The sequence below is a fragment of the Glycine soja genome, chromosome 8 (genome assembly GCF_004193775.1).
Source record: "Glycine soja cultivar W05 chromosome 8, ASM419377v2, whole genome shotgun sequence".
NCBI classification, from domain to species: Eukaryota; Viridiplantae; Streptophyta; class Magnoliopsida; order Fabales; family Fabaceae; genus Glycine; species Glycine soja.
The window spans coordinates 15,013,781-15,032,175 of NC_041009.1; the positions used below are offsets into that span (position 1 = coordinate 15,013,781).

General features: G+C 30.7%; 1 protein-coding gene and 1 long non-coding RNA gene across 7 annotated transcripts; one reads left to right on the top strand and one right to left on the bottom strand.

Annotated features, from left to right (window-relative positions):
- Nucleotides 1–918: 918 nt before the first annotated feature.
- LOC114424337 lies at nucleotides 919–2,610 on the top strand. 4 transcript variants are annotated; one of them, XR_003668974.1, is made up of 3 exons: nucleotides 919–1,143; nucleotides 1,228–2,028; nucleotides 2,106–2,610. It is a non-coding gene; the product is annotated as an uncharacterized LOC114424337 (long non-coding RNA). The 4 variants fall into 4 exon arrangements; XR_003668975.1 differs by having other exon boundaries at nucleotides 2,121–2,610; XR_003668973.1 differs by having other exon boundaries at nucleotides 1,228–1,444; nucleotides 1,571–2,610.
- A 5,307-nt stretch (nucleotides 2,611–7,917) lies between these two features.
- On the bottom strand, nucleotides 7,918–16,783 carry LOC114422249 (phosphatidylinositol 4-phosphate 5-kinase 7-like). 3 transcript variants are annotated; one of them, XM_028388510.1, is made up of 11 exons: nucleotides 16,768–16,783; nucleotides 16,389–16,552; nucleotides 14,546–14,722; nucleotides 13,356–14,420; nucleotides 12,506–12,673; nucleotides 11,800–11,965; nucleotides 11,457–11,567; nucleotides 11,191–11,378; nucleotides 10,165–10,319; nucleotides 8,706–8,862; nucleotides 7,918–8,303 (listed from the first exon to the last, which is right to left on the bottom strand). In XM_028388510.1, the coding sequence occupies exons 3-11, from the start codon at nucleotides 14,563–14,565 to the stop codon at nucleotides 8,024–8,026; spliced, it is 2,310 nt and encodes a 769-aa protein (XP_028244311.1). In that variant the 5' UTR covers nucleotides 14,566–14,722; nucleotides 16,389–16,552; nucleotides 16,768–16,783; the 3' UTR covers nucleotides 7,918–8,023. The 3 variants fall into 3 exon arrangements, with proteins under 3 accessions (XP_028244311.1, XP_028244313.1, XP_028244312.1); XM_028388512.1 differs by lacking the exons at nucleotides 16,389–16,552; nucleotides 16,768–16,783 and adding an exon at nucleotides 15,991–16,059; XM_028388511.1 differs by lacking the exons at nucleotides 16,389–16,552; nucleotides 16,768–16,783 and adding an exon at nucleotides 14,827–15,070.
- Between the last annotated feature and the right edge of the window lie 1,612 nt (nucleotides 16,784–18,395).

Here is an 18,395-nt window from a genome sequence, read left to right on the forward strand (position 1 = left end):
GATCTCAAATATACCGGGCCGTCACATATAAGTTCTCTTCTCCGCAAGAAGTATCGAGCAGGAATAAAGAGGTTTCATCTGAGGAAGAACCATGAAACCACCGATTACTTACGGATTCAGATTCCGCTGCGTTTCTTTGATAAATTATTATGGATCCAGATATTTCTAATACTCTTCTTGATAATCTAGTTATTAGTATTTTATAAGAATCCCAACAAATTTCAACATTTCTTTGCTTTTTTATTTCTTCATTTACTCTTTTCCTCTTCTTTATAACATATCAGGCTTATTGATTTTTTTAGATAATTAAATAGTACATGCATCAAATTAACTTTTAAAAATAGGCAAAAAAAAAAAATACTTCACATTTATGTATTAAACACCTATAAGATGTATATATGATCACCTTTTTCAAATTATGGTATAGAATAAATAAATTACTTTGAAAAGGGAAAAGAGAAAATTCTGCAACTCAAGTTTTAATGACAAGATCGATGTTTTAAATATATGAGATTCGATGTTAGTATCATGAGATCCTAAATAAGTAGGGATGTGATTTGATAAATATTTTCCAAATTATGTTTCGCTGTATTCTCAGAGAATACTTATAAAAGAGTGAGAGATGACCGTTAATTAAGAAAGAGAGCGTTGATCACACGAGCCAATAGAAGCAACCTGAACCCTTAATCACGAGAAATTATTAGGTTGATGGGTTAGGTTAGTTTTATATAAATATGATGATATGATATGATATGATGTATATAACATGCACCTTATGGCTTATGGATGGGACGTGTTATGTTATGTGATGAAAATAATTAGAAGAGAAACATTGAATTATAAATAAAAAATAAATAAAGGTTAGGTTTTATATATATGGGTGAGAGTCTCCTTTGTTTTTGCTCTCTCTTTCTCTTTCTCTATCACTGCTTGCTGTAGCTTACGTTCCATCTCCTTTTTTTTTTCTCTCTCTCTCTCAAACTCGTTTGTGCTGAGAGAACCAAGGGTTTCTTCCCTTGCAGAGAAGAAAATTTGGATACATATGGTTAAGTTTATTTAGATATCTTGTTTGTTCTTTCATCTTTCTCAGATATGGTTTGGAAATGGGAGATTGGGGATGATGGGAATGTTGTTTGGCTCGAGGTAACTGCATGGTCTTAATTTTGTTCATCTTTTGAAGCTTTAATTTATTTATGGGTTTCAATCTTTTTTGATCCCTTGAAACAGAAAAAGCTTTAAAGGTTGGATTTTGAGGCTATCCCTTTATGTGATCTCGGACCAGGCTTCATTCCCGTCAACCTTATCTCTCTCTCTTGAGATCTTCTCCCATGGAGGGGTGATGGCTTATGGTAATTAATTAAGGCGATGTCAAAACAAGACTCTTGTGATAGATATATCTGGTCAATGATGACATTAAAACTCTCTTGTTTGTTATTTTTTATCGGTAAATATGTTACTTGTTAAAATATTAGTTTTGTTATTAAGATTGATCTGTAATTTTTTTTCTTAACCATCCAATCTATTATATATCTCCTATACTTATTTGTTTTGTTTGTGTTTGTAAATTCAGACATTGCATGGGACAAAACTTGAAACATTTGTCAAGAACTCTATTGAACAAGATGCCTTTGACCTTGTTGTAATTGGTGCTTTGTTTTTTGTCATCTTTCTTATGGCTCCATTATACTTTATATATCTTCATTTCTTTCAACATCTCTCTCGATCGTGAGTTAATTTAACGGTTGAGACTTGAGATTTGTGCTATTATATATTATGTCTATCTAAAAGGATCAGGCTCCAAAATCTTTATATAGTATATAATTATTTTTCTTGGATTATGATTAGTGAGTAATTGGTATTAACTTTTTTAAGTTAAATATTCTGCGTTGAGAAACCCAAGGATCTTTGAAATTCTGTATTTTGTCAGTATATAGGTTTCCCAGCTGTAGCATCTTTAGGGTTTGAGATTCCTAACCATCTTTACTTCCTGTCAAGTTTCAGTCCATGTGGTTGGCTTCATTTTTTCAGGTAATAACATATTTCCTTTCTCTATACAATACTTCTTCACATACATCTTTTCATAATTATTTGTAGTACTATTTTAGTTTGTGACCTCTCAGCCCAGGTGAATAGAGAAAAGTGCTGAGAAGATGCATGAAGTTAAGATGAATTAATGGATCTAAAACATAACAAAATTGGTGGCACACAATGCATACAGAATTTTCCTTTCATTTGTTGGTTATCACTTCATCGTTTTTCTTGCTTGTTTCTACCAAAATAAAAGGCGAAAGAGGGAGTGTTGTGGTGGTGGTTGGGCTAGCCTGAAAAATTGTAATTCCTACCAAGGTTTTAAAAAATATCAGTAACAGGAATTTCAATCACAATATCAAGCTTTGTGGGCGATTGCATCTTGTGGTGACATCATCGGTCATATTTTTCCACAATGTCAGGAATCACAACCACACTTTAAAACCTTTATACAATTTTCCTAAACATGATTCAGTTTTTGTTGTTGGATTTTTCGTTTGCTGTCTCACAAGCTTATGGATCTTATTATCTCCAAAACCTAGCTAGCCAAAATTTATATAAATTTATTTGTCTTATTGCCTATGTGCGTGGTTTACCAATATTAATTTTATTGGCTTCCTTGCTCTTTCAAAGCTTGAATATGGGAAATGTGTACTATGGAGGAAAATTAATCTCGACTATAATGATCAGCATATATATTGGACCTTCATAATGAGCATAATATAATGACCAATTAATCCATCCTTCAAAAAAATTATGTTAATCACGTGAGACTGTCAGACCAACATATCCTGCCAACTAGCATCTATATATATTGACTGAAATTCAAGCTAGCCTTCAATTAATTACGTCATTAAAATGCATGCCTGGACTATAAAGATAGATTCACTCATTAGTATCTCAAACTAGACTAACGTGTGTTTAAAATAGATTCATGGTGAGAAAAAATCAATTAATTTTTCATTTATCATAGTGAAAGTTAAGCAACAAATAATTACCTCTACTTTTTTATGAGTTTTATCATAATTTTGTAAGATAAAATCAATTATGTATGTTATTCAAACACACTATTATAAGTAAAGCCGCCACAAATTTACATTCATTGTAGTTCACTTAATTACAGTGAGTAGTCTTGTGTGAACTTGTGTCTCATCCCAAAAATAACCAAACTAATATGTTTGGAAAGTTAAATTTAACCATTAAGCAGAATTGAATAATAATATCATGTGATATGGTGCACATGGTACATCGATCACAATGATGTTGTTACCTTGCAGAAGATGCAGGTACCTTTTTATTCCTCTCTGAATGCAGATTCAGAAAACAGGCCTTTTAGGAGGAAAAAGTTACGGAAAAGAAAAGAAAGCTTAATTTACTTTTTTTTTTTTAATCTTATACGGTGATGAAACCCCATGTGATTCTTTTCAAAATGAATGCATGTATACCATGGCCTCTTCAAATTTTTTCAATATTGTTCATTGAATTCAAATCAAAGAAGATAAGTATATATACATTTTACTTTTTTGTTTCAGTTGAAAAAATAATATTCTCCGTTTCACTTTATTTTAGCTTAGACGTACGGATTACCTGATCTGTGCTTCCAATAAGTAGAGGAAGCTGAGACATACCACGAGATAATTGTGTAATCATTTCTTATTACTGTATCTAAATTCTTTTTTCTCAGGCCATTTCTAATCTGATAATTCAAATGTTTGGATCTTTTTTGCACAAGAAGCCAAGAATATCTAACTGTGAGTTTAACCTTTCTTTTCTTTTCTTTTCTTTTTTAAAAAAAGAAGTGTAGAAGGTGAGTATTACATAGAGATAACTCGAACATTTCAAAAGAAGTTCTTGTTTCATAGAATTGCGCGAAATGCTATCAAATCATTTTCTTGAACCAACTTTAGATAGTTTTTATGTTTAATGAAAAAAAAATACTTTTACTATAACTAGCTTGTTTTTATAATTAAAGCATCTAATAAATATAAAATTACATACACAACTTTTAAAATTAATTTTTTCAACATTCACCTAAATAGCGTAAATTCCATAAGCCAACTAATGGTAAATAATATAAAATTAATTTTGTTAAGGTTCGTCTAAATACACTCTAGAAAATGGTTTGGGCCCCCTTCTTCCACTCAAATAACATCACATGCATGCTTAATGGGCTGAGCCCTTCCACTCAAATAGAAAATGTGCTTAATTTAAATTTTTTTTTTCGCAAAACTATTTAATATATTAATTGCACCTTACCATTTTTTAGATTGCGAAGAATCCTAATCACAAGCTTCTTTAAGTGAGAAGTCTTAATTTTGCATCTTAAATGTAATCACGGAGAGTTTTAATACTTCTTGTTTTCATTATATAACTTTAGTCTTAATTTTGCATCTTAAATTTAGTATCCAAACATCGATGGTTCTAGGGGAAAAAAAAAAACCCGCTACTACATACAAAATTTAGGAGCAGTTTGAGAAATTGTCTAATATTCATTGGTGATATGGATTCCTTTTGCACATTTTCTTGTGTAAATATACTAAAGAGTCATTTGATCAGTAAACAATCTAATTAAACATTTATTAAATAAGTGTTTATGATAGAAACACTTGTCATGTATATATTGTTTCAATAATTATAATAGAAAGAGTTAAATAGTTTTCATATAAGTTATAATATAAATCTTATTAAAGTTAGGGGAAGTTTTTCATGGTTTTTTTTTAAGAAAGATAATAGAAGTTAGGGGGTTTCTGGATGTATTTGTAGGGATAAGATAATAACTTACGAATCTAATTAAGAAGATAAAATGAGTATAAAGATCTGTACACCAAAATATTTTATTCCATTTATATATGATTATAAATAAGTTGAAAATAATCAATGGACATATCTATTTATAATATATAAAAGTTGAATTTCTCATTATTAGACTATCACATCAGCAAAATTGATGATTTGGAAGAAGAACATTCTCGTATTGTGTTTATCACTTTTTTTTCCTTCTTTCTTTTTCAATATTACTTACAACATAATAAAATCTTATATCAAAACATTTCACTTCAATTTTATTGACTTCCAAATGCTTCTCAGGTTCACAATCCTCATTCTTCAATGTTACTCACAATCTTACAAAACTTTATACCACTACATTTCAATTCAAACTTACTCACCTCCAAATTCTTCTCATGTTCACATGCATCGGCAATGGCAATAAAAAAAAGGAACATGACCCGCCATCACAAGCCTTACCCAACAAGAGTACCACAGACTCTGCATGGTCATGGAAGCACCATATGCACCACACGACCGCAAGCAAAGCCGCAATGCATTGATCTTAGTGTAGCAACACGTGAGCAAATGCCCTAGTCTTCTACATTTCCTTCTATATGTTTTTTATATTTAATACTATATGCATTCTATATTTTTTTTACATTATATATTTTAATAAATATATACGCCTCTCAAAATCAATTAACAATTAATATTTAATTAATAATTAAATAGAATTTAAAAATTAAAACTATTCATTAGCAGTTGTAAAATTTTTTACTACATTTTAAATTTTCATTAGAACACAATTTGTTTTATTGATTTTCATATTAAAATACTTAATTCAGATTTAATTTTATGATTATTAATGTATGATAAACTTTTGAATTTTAAATTTAAATTTATTTCATTGTTATGTCTCATTATGACAAAATTTGATTTTTGATTATTTATATTAATTATTTGATTCATATTTAATTTCATTATTAATGTACAACACGATTTTAAATTTTAAATTTCAATTTCTTAACTCAATACATAATAAAATTATTTATTACCTTACATATCATACTACTATGTAATTAGAAATATTTTCTAATTACATACAAGTTTCATCTACTATATCCTCTTTCTTTACATAAGAATCTAACAAAGTAAAATGAAATATAAATTTATCAAAGACCTCAACACAGATTGTGATGATTGATTTCTAAAAGTGCGTATTGCTCGATTGTGGAATGTTTATAACAAGAAAGATGAACAACATCCAATGATATTGGAAATGGTGTTGCTAGAAGAAAAGGTAATCATTTTCTTTTATATTTTACATATCATTCAATTTTTTCATATTAGTAATTTCTAAATTTATTCTAATATATTTTATGCTCTATAAATATAAATAAAAATAAATATTTAACATCAACAAAGTTTATGATCTAAAATTAGTTTTCAAACTAATCTATAAAAAATATGTTGGTTAAACAAAGTTGAAAATTATTTATTTTTCACATTAGTATGTAAAAAATATATTTCACTTTAACTTTAAATATTACAAATATATTTTTTATTTACTATCTCTAATATTAGATATCACAAAATGCAAAAAAAAAACACATTAAATTACTTTAAACAAATTTTACATTGATTAAATTTATTTAATATTTTTAATTTTAATCTGATTTATACTTTTAAATATATTGCAATAAAAAACTTCACTACATGTAACGATACGGGAAAATATAATTTCAAAATTCAATGGTATTTTACAAGAAGGGGACTTATACACCATACATAATTTAAAAATTATCTCAACTAATGAAGCATATAAACCTTTCAAAGGATTATTTTTGTTTACCACTGTTATCAAGAAAATCAATAACATATCCATTAGTATTCCTCTACACTATTTTGAGTTTGGTTCAATGGAAACTCTAGCTCAAAGGGTGGATGATAAAGTTGTCTTAACAACATTTGAACTCTTTCACACCCAAAATGCAAATAAGGTTAACATACCCCCAATATTATATACCTTTTGCAAACACACTCTTATTTTTGAAATGAAGCTCACAACTCACAACTTGAAGGAAAGATTTCAAACTTATACCGTCATAAGAACTTTTATCCCAAAAAACATCATTCAACATGATTCTTTCTTCAAAGAAATTAAACAAATAACTATATTTATAATATTTATATTTTTGTGTTTTATCATTATGGTTGACTATTTTTCTTTCATTAAATATATTTCTTTGGTTGTTTTATTATGTCAATTTCACTTTAATTCTTATATTATTCTTATAAAATTTGTACATAACGTTTACTTTTATCTTCATGTTAATTAATTTTAGGAATGTAGAGACTCAAATTTTAGAATATTTTCTTATAAATGTATTAATAAATAAAAAATATTTTAATTTATACATAATTTTTTTTATCTTCTTTAATAGAAAATGATATAAAATATCATTGACAATTATATTTTTAAATTTGATTTACCACACAAATAATTTATTTAAATATTTCTTTAATTATTTATAAACCAGCGTGTGTTGCACGTCTACTCATGAGTTATTCTCATATGCTCTTTGAGGTCTTTTTCTCTTCAAAAGAGAGCACATCCTGAAACATCTATACTTGTTAATGATATAAGATAAACTTAAATAAAATATTTTTTTTATAGAAGTACTAGAAACATAGTTTTTTTTAACATATTTTGTTCTATTGGTTAAAATTATTAAAAAATATAAAATCACCACAGAGAGATTCATTAAAATTTTGTGACTTTAAATTAACTTAGATAAGAAGAATATATTTAAAAGAGTGTGTCTGGAGAGTATATTCATAACATTATTTTTCAATTCTTCCAACGTATACTATTCTAGGATGGATGCCCTCAAACTTTTTATAGTGAAATTTGGTTCCCTTGTCGAAGAAAGAAAACACTAAGCATAGACTCATCATGAAGACACACTCCTTAATTTCTTGGAAAGGCAATCATAACTTTTGTTGTAAATTAATTATTTGTGAAATAAGTAAAATTGGAGAGCAGAATATTGGAAGGCTTAACAAAAATGATTATGGGAGAATTACGTGGAAAGAAACTATATAGTGGATGAGACTGAGTGTGTAAAAAAAACAAAAAACACTCTTCCTTTAATTAGAAACAAATTAAATAATTACATATAAGGATTAAACCAAAAAGTGGCTTAGGGGAGAAATTAAAATAAAATCAGGGGGTCTCGGGGAAAACTTTTTCCTCTAAAAATTTGATGAAACGTTCATCATACATCTTGGGTTCAACTACTGATATTGTCATAGGGTCAAATTGCAGCGATTTGTATGCATGCTCAATTTTCTTTCTCAGATTATAGTTCTGCAATATATCAATTACGCCCATGTAGAGGACAACATCATATACCTCAAAAAGCTCTACTTCTTTTGCCTCCACCTCCTCCTCAACCTTCCGAGTAGCTTGAGCTGGCATGTTCACTCCAAGCTGCACTCGCAACCTGAGTCACAAAATCAACGATCCAAAAGATCGGGCATTTATACAAAATGGCAAACAGCCTATGGCATGCATGTCCCTGAATTAAGCTCGCAGCTGTCATAACATATCTTACAAGAAAAAACATCTTTTATGAGAATGAGAGGATTAAATCTGGACAGTCATATATGGAGGGTTAAGGGTTTAAGGTTTAATGTAAAAAAGTCACTTAAGGGACCAACCTCTCTCATACACAAACTAGATGGAATATATTAAATATGAGGATCTGAATTACATACTATGATGGATGAAAATCCATGTAAAGGTGCAGGTTTAAGATTCTCTTGACAAATGCAAACAACCATAAAATGCAGTCTACTCACTACTGCACAAGAGAAACCAGTTTGAAAGAATCATAGAAACTAACCTTGCAGTACCAGGCAGTAGAAGATCAACTTCATTATCACCCATGGAGTATGCCCTCAATGTATTCCCTCTAATGTGGGGTCCAGGTGCCGTGTTGACTATACTTGGTTCGTGGGAAACTAATAGTAAGCCTTTAGGAAGAATCAAGAGCTCCCCTTCTTTGAATGCATAGTGAAAGCAAAGCACGATGAAAAATACTTAATAGTGAGTCATTTATTAAAAAGCAAGAAACTGAGGTCCAAATGTAGAAAGAAAAGAATGAGAATCAATTTATAGTGAGCTTTATACAGTAAAAGATACAAGATTACCTATAACTGAGTACTCACAAGCAGAGATATCAGACAAGGTAAGAAATAAATTACACACTGCAGATGCTTAGCACATAAACAAGCACCTCAGTAGTCATTAATTCATTGATAAATATTTGGGAACATGGAGAAGTAGTTATTTCTTCTTTTCATTTTGTAATTTCCTTAATATGCTCCACAAATGGTAAAGAGGATATTAGCAATAACAACAACGTTCCATTCCCTAAGGTCAATTTTATACTGCTGGGGGTATCCTAAACCTTTTATTCACATCTGAGTCAAGACTAGAGAAAACAAAAGATATGGAGTGCAAGGAGATCTAATAAAGTGCATCTGCACTAATGCAAAATCAAAGGTTGAAAGCAAGAAATTCAAATGTGAATGGATTGAATGAGGATGGAATAATCAATATATTGTTTTAAATCAACCTTTATTTCAAAAGTCTTCCAAGTTGTTAAGAGTCTTAGAGATATAAAATCATTCCTAGACCTTCTCCAATCTTAAACTTTATAAGAGAGAATTGGTCCTTCATATAAATAAATTCTCAATTGATGATCACCATACTCAGGCAAGAGATAGATAGAATGAGGTGTCCACAAACACAAAGTGCATGCACAATCAATAAACACAACAATTGTTTTGGTTTCCTTTCCAAACAGGGCATTCAACACAAAGAAACAACCTTTATTCCATAGACATTAGACAACTAAGCTCACAATTAGGAAGGCAATAAGTAAGTTCAGTTGGTCTATTCTTTTCTAGTGATTTGAGGACTTAGAGCTGAATTCCCACCTATATCACAGAGGGGGATAAGTTAAGAAATAAAGGATATAACTGCTGTTGTGTAAACCATTGTGTTGGATGCTAGTTGTCTTATTTAATTCATGAAAAGAACATATTTAAAATATATATCACAAGTTGATGTCCATGCCTAATCTTACACTGACTTCGCATCAGAACATTTTTGTACAATGCAGAATATTCCAGACAATCTCAATGTCATATTTACATTCTATAGAACTATAAGTAAATAAAAAGTTTATGCACTTAAGATGTCAATTTACCAAGATTTATACCAAAATATAGCTCTTTTTTTTTCATAAAAAATTCCATATCACATTTTAAATAACTTGCATCAGTGGAGGTATTTACCATCTCCAGAAGGTAAACTCTCTTGACGCTGCACTGATTCATGATGTTCTACGAAGGCCTTCATATTCTCTGGAGCTCGGAAATGTAATCCCAACAGAAGGCTGTAATCAATTATATGCTGAGACTCCAAGAACTTGCAATCTAGGGAAATTTGCCTTCAACAGAAAATCAAATTCTGGTTATGATTAGAAGGTCAATTTACCAACTATGCAGTTAATGGGATATTGAATGCAATTGTCAATTTGTCATGATACATTTTTTACAGCACATACCCCATTACGCCCAAGTTTAGTAATAACAACTCAGTACCAACACATGCCAAGATCCATGTTAGTATTTGATTTTCAGAGACGTGTACCAGTTATTGATAACTACTCAATATGAATTGGAAATTTTACCATGCAATAGATTCTCCACTGACAAATTAAATAGAGAGATCACTGAAAAAAGTGGCACCTTTGGATAATTTTTTCATGATAAATTCTAATGCATCACCTCTTTTAATCACACAGAGCAGTTTACCAATCTTACACAAACTTCTGTTTTCGTTGAATGGTTTCAATTTGAAAAATATGAAGTGACTAGAAGATTATGTTACTTCTGAAATACTTAGAAATCAACCAGAAAAATGGAATCCCTAGATGCTACATTAGTGACATCATATTCTAGATATTTGTGGACTCTAACTGATGAACAAAGAAGGAGCATGATAAATTCTGAATCGTAATAGATAAATATTACAATATTGTGACTGGTATTAATAATTCACTAAGACAAAAGATTTACTAGTATTGCTTAGTAGATTCCTTTGATAAAAACACTTAACTTGGTTATGAATTTCCAATAGGAAAGAACAAATTAACATAAGCCATGCAATGCTATGAAGCAATATATGGATAATGCATTCTAGAAGAACATGAATGTAATACCCATGAAATTTATCAACAAATATTCACCAATTATACAAACAAAAGCATTGCATTCTTGTCTCTAATGTAGGTGGTTTAGGGTTAGGAGCAAACTTACTTGAGTAGGGATTCTCGCAATTTTTTATCCATCTGAAACTCATATTTTAGATCAAGATCTTTCAATGTTGTGTTGCAATTGATTTTATCGTTGTTTGTATATCTTCCTTGTGAAGACCCTTTCAGATCATAACGACGGTGGATTTGTAGTTCGGTGCAAAACACATTCCCCATGACGACAAAACGGACCTGGTAAACAAAATAATCATTTATTTCAAATTGAAAGAAAAGAGATGAAAGAAGCTCAAGAGAGATAACAAGTGATACCTTTTTGCCACCTCTTAATGTTATTTGATGGAGCCCGAAGAATTTTGTTATAAGAGTATTCTCATGATCTCCTACATGACGGTAATATTTGGGAAGCATATTGAGCAGAACCTACAAGAAAAGAAACATATGTACATTACCATGTGTGCTTCCTTCTTTATTAGAATTGATTTGTTATTATTTTTTAAAAGGTACAAAACTGTAATCAAGGGAAGCTGACTGATACTAAGTACTAACTATACTTTCTCACAAGACCAATACATGTAATAGGAAAGAGGGAAAACTTTAAATGTGTTTTAGAAACTAATCCATGTTCATAAACTATAATGAAGGGACTACAAACCTTTAGTTCAGATTTATTCACAGTCTTTATCACAAATCTATCATCTTTAGAAAGATAGAAGATGCTACCACTTTTTCCAGGAGAAGACAAGTCCCTTAGTCCACTATCTCCACAAATGGACATCATGTACTCTGCAGCATCTAACCTGAACATCTCTCTCAAATTCCTGGAAATATATGCTTGTGTAATTACTAATTATGCAAAGAAAGAAGAAGAGACCAACATATCTGCAAAGCTACAGCCTACATGAGCAATATCACTGGAGGAGGCATGAATTAGTCACGTGCATGAGACCTTCAACAGCATTAAATGCACAAAGTGTTGGGAAATCTTCTGTTGTTTATGTGGATCCTACCAATGCATAGATCGCTGACTAGGTTTTCCTTTTTTGGCGCAACATGCATGCCATTATAATCATAAATCATTATCTAGCATAATTTGTTGGCATTCTGTATCACCAAGGTTACTTAAAAGTATTTTTCTCGTAAGGATTGGGACTTGACTAAAACTCCATCAATTTGGTCATTCTCCATAGGTGTTTTACTGTGGAGCCACTTCATTAAATCAAGGTTCAACAACGGTTCACAAATGAAACCCAAAAAAAAGAAAAACTTACAAGAATATATTATAAATTCACCTCTTATAATTTCTTAATAAAATAGTTTCTAAGTTATAAAAGCATGGCATACTTAAAGTTAATAAATACCTGAAGACCATAGGGCAATAATCTTTCCAGTAGAAGTTTATTGAACAATGCGGAGGAGTAAGCTTTGAACCAGCCCTTGGGAAGTACATCCTTATTCTAGCTCGATCCCCAAAATCAGATGATCGAACTTCGCGTGCAGGCACTGGTGTAATTTTGCCAACGGTATACCTGTGAATTTATCTACATTAATTCAACCCAAAACACTATATGGCACACCATGCCAAACACAACAAGACACAATCCTTATGGCAGTCTAGCTTCTATAGAGTATAGACCACATTAGCATTCAAAATATGACGTGAAAATATGCATACTATAATATGTGCGCTAAAATACTTGAGCCATATCATAAACTAAATTTAAACTTTCCTGGAGTGATTGTTTTTTTCAATCTCATTGGAGATCTCAACAAATAGAAATATTTCAAAAACACAAATACTGGTTTACAGAGAAGAGGATGCCAACATTTCTTCAGCTAGCTGTTAAGTTTTTCAATACTATGACCAAAACAACTGTGAAAACCCTTTCAACAGACAATCAGCTTGCTTTATTTTCTTTATGAATGAATACCTGTACTTCAACCTACTTACATTTTCTATCCGACCCTAAATATCAAACAGAACTGTGAACAACAAACAGCAAGTATTCCGTATATTTAATTTATAAATTAAACAGCAAGTAGGTTGGTATCATTGAACTTTTCTCAGCCGAGACTTCAATCCATCTAAATCATGAGCCAAGTTACTTGAAAGTATGGCGACATCGACAACTATTAATGTTAACATAACTATGAATTTTCCCAAAAATTATTTAGAAGGGGTCACTATAAACATTTAATCTATTATTTTACCTGATGCCAAGCTGCAAATTAAGCTTAAGATAATAGCTTTGCCGTCCTTCAAAAATGTCCAAACATGAACTCTTCTTTACTTGCTTCACACTAAACTTGTTTTGCTGTTTCTTTCTACGTGATGACTCAGAGCACTCACTAATTCTCTCCATAATTAGAACTCCTTGTACATATTCCCTTTCATAAACCAAAGTACTTTCACTCGATGCCTCAGATTGGTCATCATCCACGGCATTGGATAATGGAAGAGAAGAATCATGACATACACAATCTTGAGCAGAATCATTACGGATCAAATTTATTTTCAATGACGAGGTCCTGTGAGATATTTGACGGAAACTTTTAAATCTACTAATGACCGGCATGTTTTCAGAAAGGCTACGCTTAACTCTGGCTTTTGGAGCCTCTTGTTTTTCTACATTCAACAAGAAACCGTTATGATCACTATCATGAGGGCTATGCAACTTCTTTAAGGATGGATGTTTACTACCTGCAGGATAGAATACTCCTTTTCCATCCTTTAAGCCTTTATTCCATGCCCCAATATAAAGACCCCCATCTCCAAATCTATAAACTCCTGATCCATGCATAAGCCCATTTAACCATAAACCATCAAAAGTATCACCATTAACCCACTTCATAACCCCTCTACCATCTATTTTCCCATTTTTCCAATTCCCAACATACATATTTCCATTATTCCAAGTATACCTGCCACTCCCTTCATGAACTCCTTCTTTCCATAAACCCTCATAAACATCAGAATTGGAATACTGCTTCCGTCCAATCCCATGCTGAGCATTCATCCTCCACCCCCCTCGATAAATACATCCAGCAGATGTTGTAAGTGTGCCATAACCATCTAGGTAACCTCCAGAGATTTCACCCTCATACTGTGCTCCTGATGACCACACAATCAGTCCCTTTCCCGTCATTTTCTCGCCTTCCCAATTGCCCTCGAATACCGTTCCATCTGACCATGTGTACTTTCCCTTGTCATGGGGCAGTATGCCCTTGATCATACCTATGTAGACATCCCCATTTGAAAAGGACTTCTCATCAAACCTACAATTTACAACAAACAGTAAAATCCTAGTACAAGCTTAAAGTAGTAACACTCAAAAGATTATTATTATATACACAACACAAGAAGATGAATGCATCAGAGAATGAGTTTCCATGAGTATTACCTTCCAGTGCTATCCTCCATGAATTGCAGCCTTTCTCTGATCTAGATCACTATTAGGATAACTATAGGAAGTATCACCTTTCTTTTATCTAAAGGTTAAAAATGTCCCTCAGTGCTGTGATAAGGAAATCCATCCCCCCTTTCACCAGCCTTACAACGTTATTGCCAATGATGAACTCTGGGACATACACAAACATCATAGTGAGTCTCAAAATGCTAGGGAAGAAAAAATTGCAGTAAGAGGACTTGTTAAAAGGGAGAATTAAGTAGCTTTCCTCTTACTAAGAATGCTTTCTGAAACCTTCCCACAAATAACCAAAAAAAAACTTCCCCTCTAGTACAAATTGTTAATTTCATATCCAAATAGAATCAAGGTTCCAAGAGGAAGTTAGTGAATTTGGCTAGCAATGTGCCTGTACAGTACAGACTTGAAATTTCTCTGATAAATTAAAGAAGAGGATCTTGAAGTATGGATTTGTTTAAATAGTAGAAAAGTAAAGTTTCATATGCTAATTACAGAATCTGAGTTTTCTTTTCAACAGCCTCTACAGAAAGTCACTTTTGAGATTATAGAGGGAAAATGCGTCTATCAGAGAGAGAAATATTGCATAATCAGGATTTTTTTTATTCTCTCATATCTTTAGATTCTGATCCTCCAGAGTTTTATAATAGCTGCAAGATGGTACAGTTGTACATCTAATGCTTTATATTTGTTGCAATATATTTATAATTTTCAATTTCATATAAAATGAAACGTTTTCTATGGCTAAGATTTCATGCAGTTTGTTTAAAACTTCAGAGAATCTCAATTACATAACTTTGTGTAATGTTTTTCTTCTTTCTTATTTATGGATTTTTCATATATTCTCGTCTCAGGTGGAACGGCAGAGCTTGCTCTGCTCACAGTTTTGTTGAATTTAAACCCCACCCTGATTATAGTAACAAGTGCTCAAAAAATTTCTGGACTCCTAAGCTTATACTTATCGAGTCACCTTGATTAGAACAACTAGCTTTTCCTTTTTATACATTGGTGGCACTAAAATTTGAACCTGTGAACTTATACAAAATATTTAAGCCCCTCACCAGTTTTACAACAACTAGCCTGATAAACGAATGCTACATTTAAAAATCCCATGCACCCAGCATATCAACAACATGTAATAATGTAATCTATAAACTTTCCTGTCTTCAATGGATTAATCTGTAGATGGTGTTTACTTGTAAATTAGAACGAATATCAGGTTAACCCATGTACTATAACTGCATCAATGAAAGCCCTTAACCCATGGTTTTTTTTTTCTGTATATGTTATTAGAAGAGTAAAATTACTAAAAAGAAATGAAAAAAAAAGTCTAAATTCTTCCATTCATCAATTTCATAATAAATATGAACCCATTCATAATTATGAATCAACTGAAAGAAAAGAAAAGAAAAGACAAACCATACATGAATGTTGGTTAGAAACTAAAAGCATGTATGTATTAAGTTTCTGTTACAATCGTATATGAATAAACCATATGGAGTTCAACTGATAAAGAAAAAAATGAATATAATCAGATCCAGTCCAGAAACACTAAATCAGAAGTAAAAAAAAAATAAAAAATCCAATCTTCTCCTTAAAGAAAAGAATAATGTAGAACTTAAATAACCCAACTTGCATTTCCTGTTTACAGAAAATGAATAAACCAATATTCTACCAGAAATGCCAACTGGGTTAGCTTAATAATCCAATAAAAGAATCAATTATTGTTGGATGTGATGAATCCTTATATTTAATACATAACAATGATATAACAGTAAACAAATTGAAATAATTAATTACATGAATGACTTAATTAACTGACCTTGAAAGGATTGAGTGAAGATCAGTATTATCTATCCAAAGTCTCAAACTCAGAAGAACCTCCCATGAATCAAAACCTCAGGCAAACAAAAATCAAAACCTTCTACAAGAGCTCCCGAATCCTTGTCAGATATACTTTTATCCATTCTCAAGCCGACAACAACCCTGCCATGTGCCACCATAAAAAATTGATCAAGCAAAGTTTCAGGATTCTTCATATATTACGTAGCTAGATTCTTTTTCAAAGAGTTTTTTGGTCGTCAAACAAAACATTAGTTATAGTATTTTTAATGAGTAAAGTTTCAGATATTTAGCATAAGTTTCCACTAGTATATATGCATGTATGTAAATAAATATACTGCCCCTCCTCGTATTTGTACCAATTATATGGCAAGAGTGAGCAACCTCAAATGGAGACACCTCAACCATCACACACTCAGTGTTTGTGTAATGATGTTGTCTGATTGTCATGTCTTATTCTTATTTTCATGGTTTATCGTCGACTTAAAATATGTTTTGAATACTTTTATATTCTTTTTTTTTTCAGTTTATTATTTAAAAATATTGTTTTTATTTTATTATTTTACTTATAGCATCTATTAATATAAGTTCGTTAAGTAATAACACACAATTTTATTAACTCGTCGGATTCATCACTTAATTATATTGTGACATTTTATTAGTTTGTCACTTCATTATTTAAAAGATTAAGACTAATTACAAGTACTAAAATAAAAATTAAAAAATATTAGATAATAAAATTAAAAACAATATTCTTTAGATAGAAATATGAAAAAGGAATATATTAGATGTTTAAGTCTTTATCATTTATCTAATAATATATTAGTTGTCACTAAGTCACTTTCAAATATAAACCCACTTCCCTTTAAAGTTTAAATTCGCTTTTCTTTTCAATAAAGTAAAATTATTGATGAATAAAATAAAATCCCATGCAATGCGAAAATCGACTACGGAGTGGGCAGAATTTGGCTTCTTTGTAGACCAAAGTGATATGCGCGATCACGAAAAGGACAAAAGGCCACCGCAGAACTTGATTCTGATTCTGTTCTGTGGACGCCAACATGCGTCCTTGCTTTATCGTATTCTTTTTATATTAGGGAAATCTTACCTCTACTGTATCTAACTGGTAAATAATAATGCTGTGTATTGTGTATTATTATGTAATTCACTTAACATCAAACAACACCAAAAGTTATTGATACCAGTAATTAGACACTTGGATTTTTAGTTAAGATTTGGGGTTCTGTTTCAACTTGAATATTACATGATAATTAGATGTATCATTTTATTTTAAAAATAAATTGATCCGACAAGAGATAGATTAAATCACCTTACAACAAAAAAAAAACACTATATGATCATTTTACGTTGTCTTAATTTGATTGGATACTTTAGTTGGATCAATTTTTAAACTCCAATTTGATATAAACTATGGCTTGATTAATAAGCTTAGGAAAGATCATCAATCTAATTTCTATTATTTAAATATTATTATTAATTTAATAAAAAATTAAAATTAAAAATAAAAGTAAAGGAAATTTACAATAATATAGTAAAATATCATTAATTTAGTTTAATATTATTTATAATTTATTGCTGATTTTAAAGTATAAAATTTAAAAATATTATATATGATTGGGATGACCCAAAAATTAAAATTATAAAACTACAAAAGCTTGCTGCCTTGTGGGGCCATGCCAAATGATCATTTGAGGACAAAATTTAGATAGGTGAAATTTATTAATATATATCAAGTTATATATAGTTGAAGTATAATATATACCCACCCATATCACGCCCAAAAAAAAAATATATACCCATCCATATAACAAGTTGTTTACAATTAATAGGAATATATAAGATATATCCTAGTCGTCGAACAGGCCTTAGTGTCTAAAAAGAAATTGATCTTAATAAAAGTAAATCATTAAAAGAGGAAATATTTACACTCTGATTATTTTATTTTGTTAAGACTACATTATCTTTT

Coding starts and splice junctions, on each gene's coding strand:
- LOC114422249 (XM_028388510.1), bottom strand. CDS start 14,565: ATGGAGGATAGCACTGGAAG. Junction 11,379..11,456: donor CATTAAGAGGTGGCAAAAAG/GTATCACTTGTT, acceptor TTTGTTTACCAG/GTCCGTTTTGTCGTCATGGG. Junction 8,863..10,164: donor GAGTTTACCTTCTGGAGATG/GTAAATACCTCC, acceptor ATGCATTCAAAG/AAGGGGAGCTCTTGATTCTT.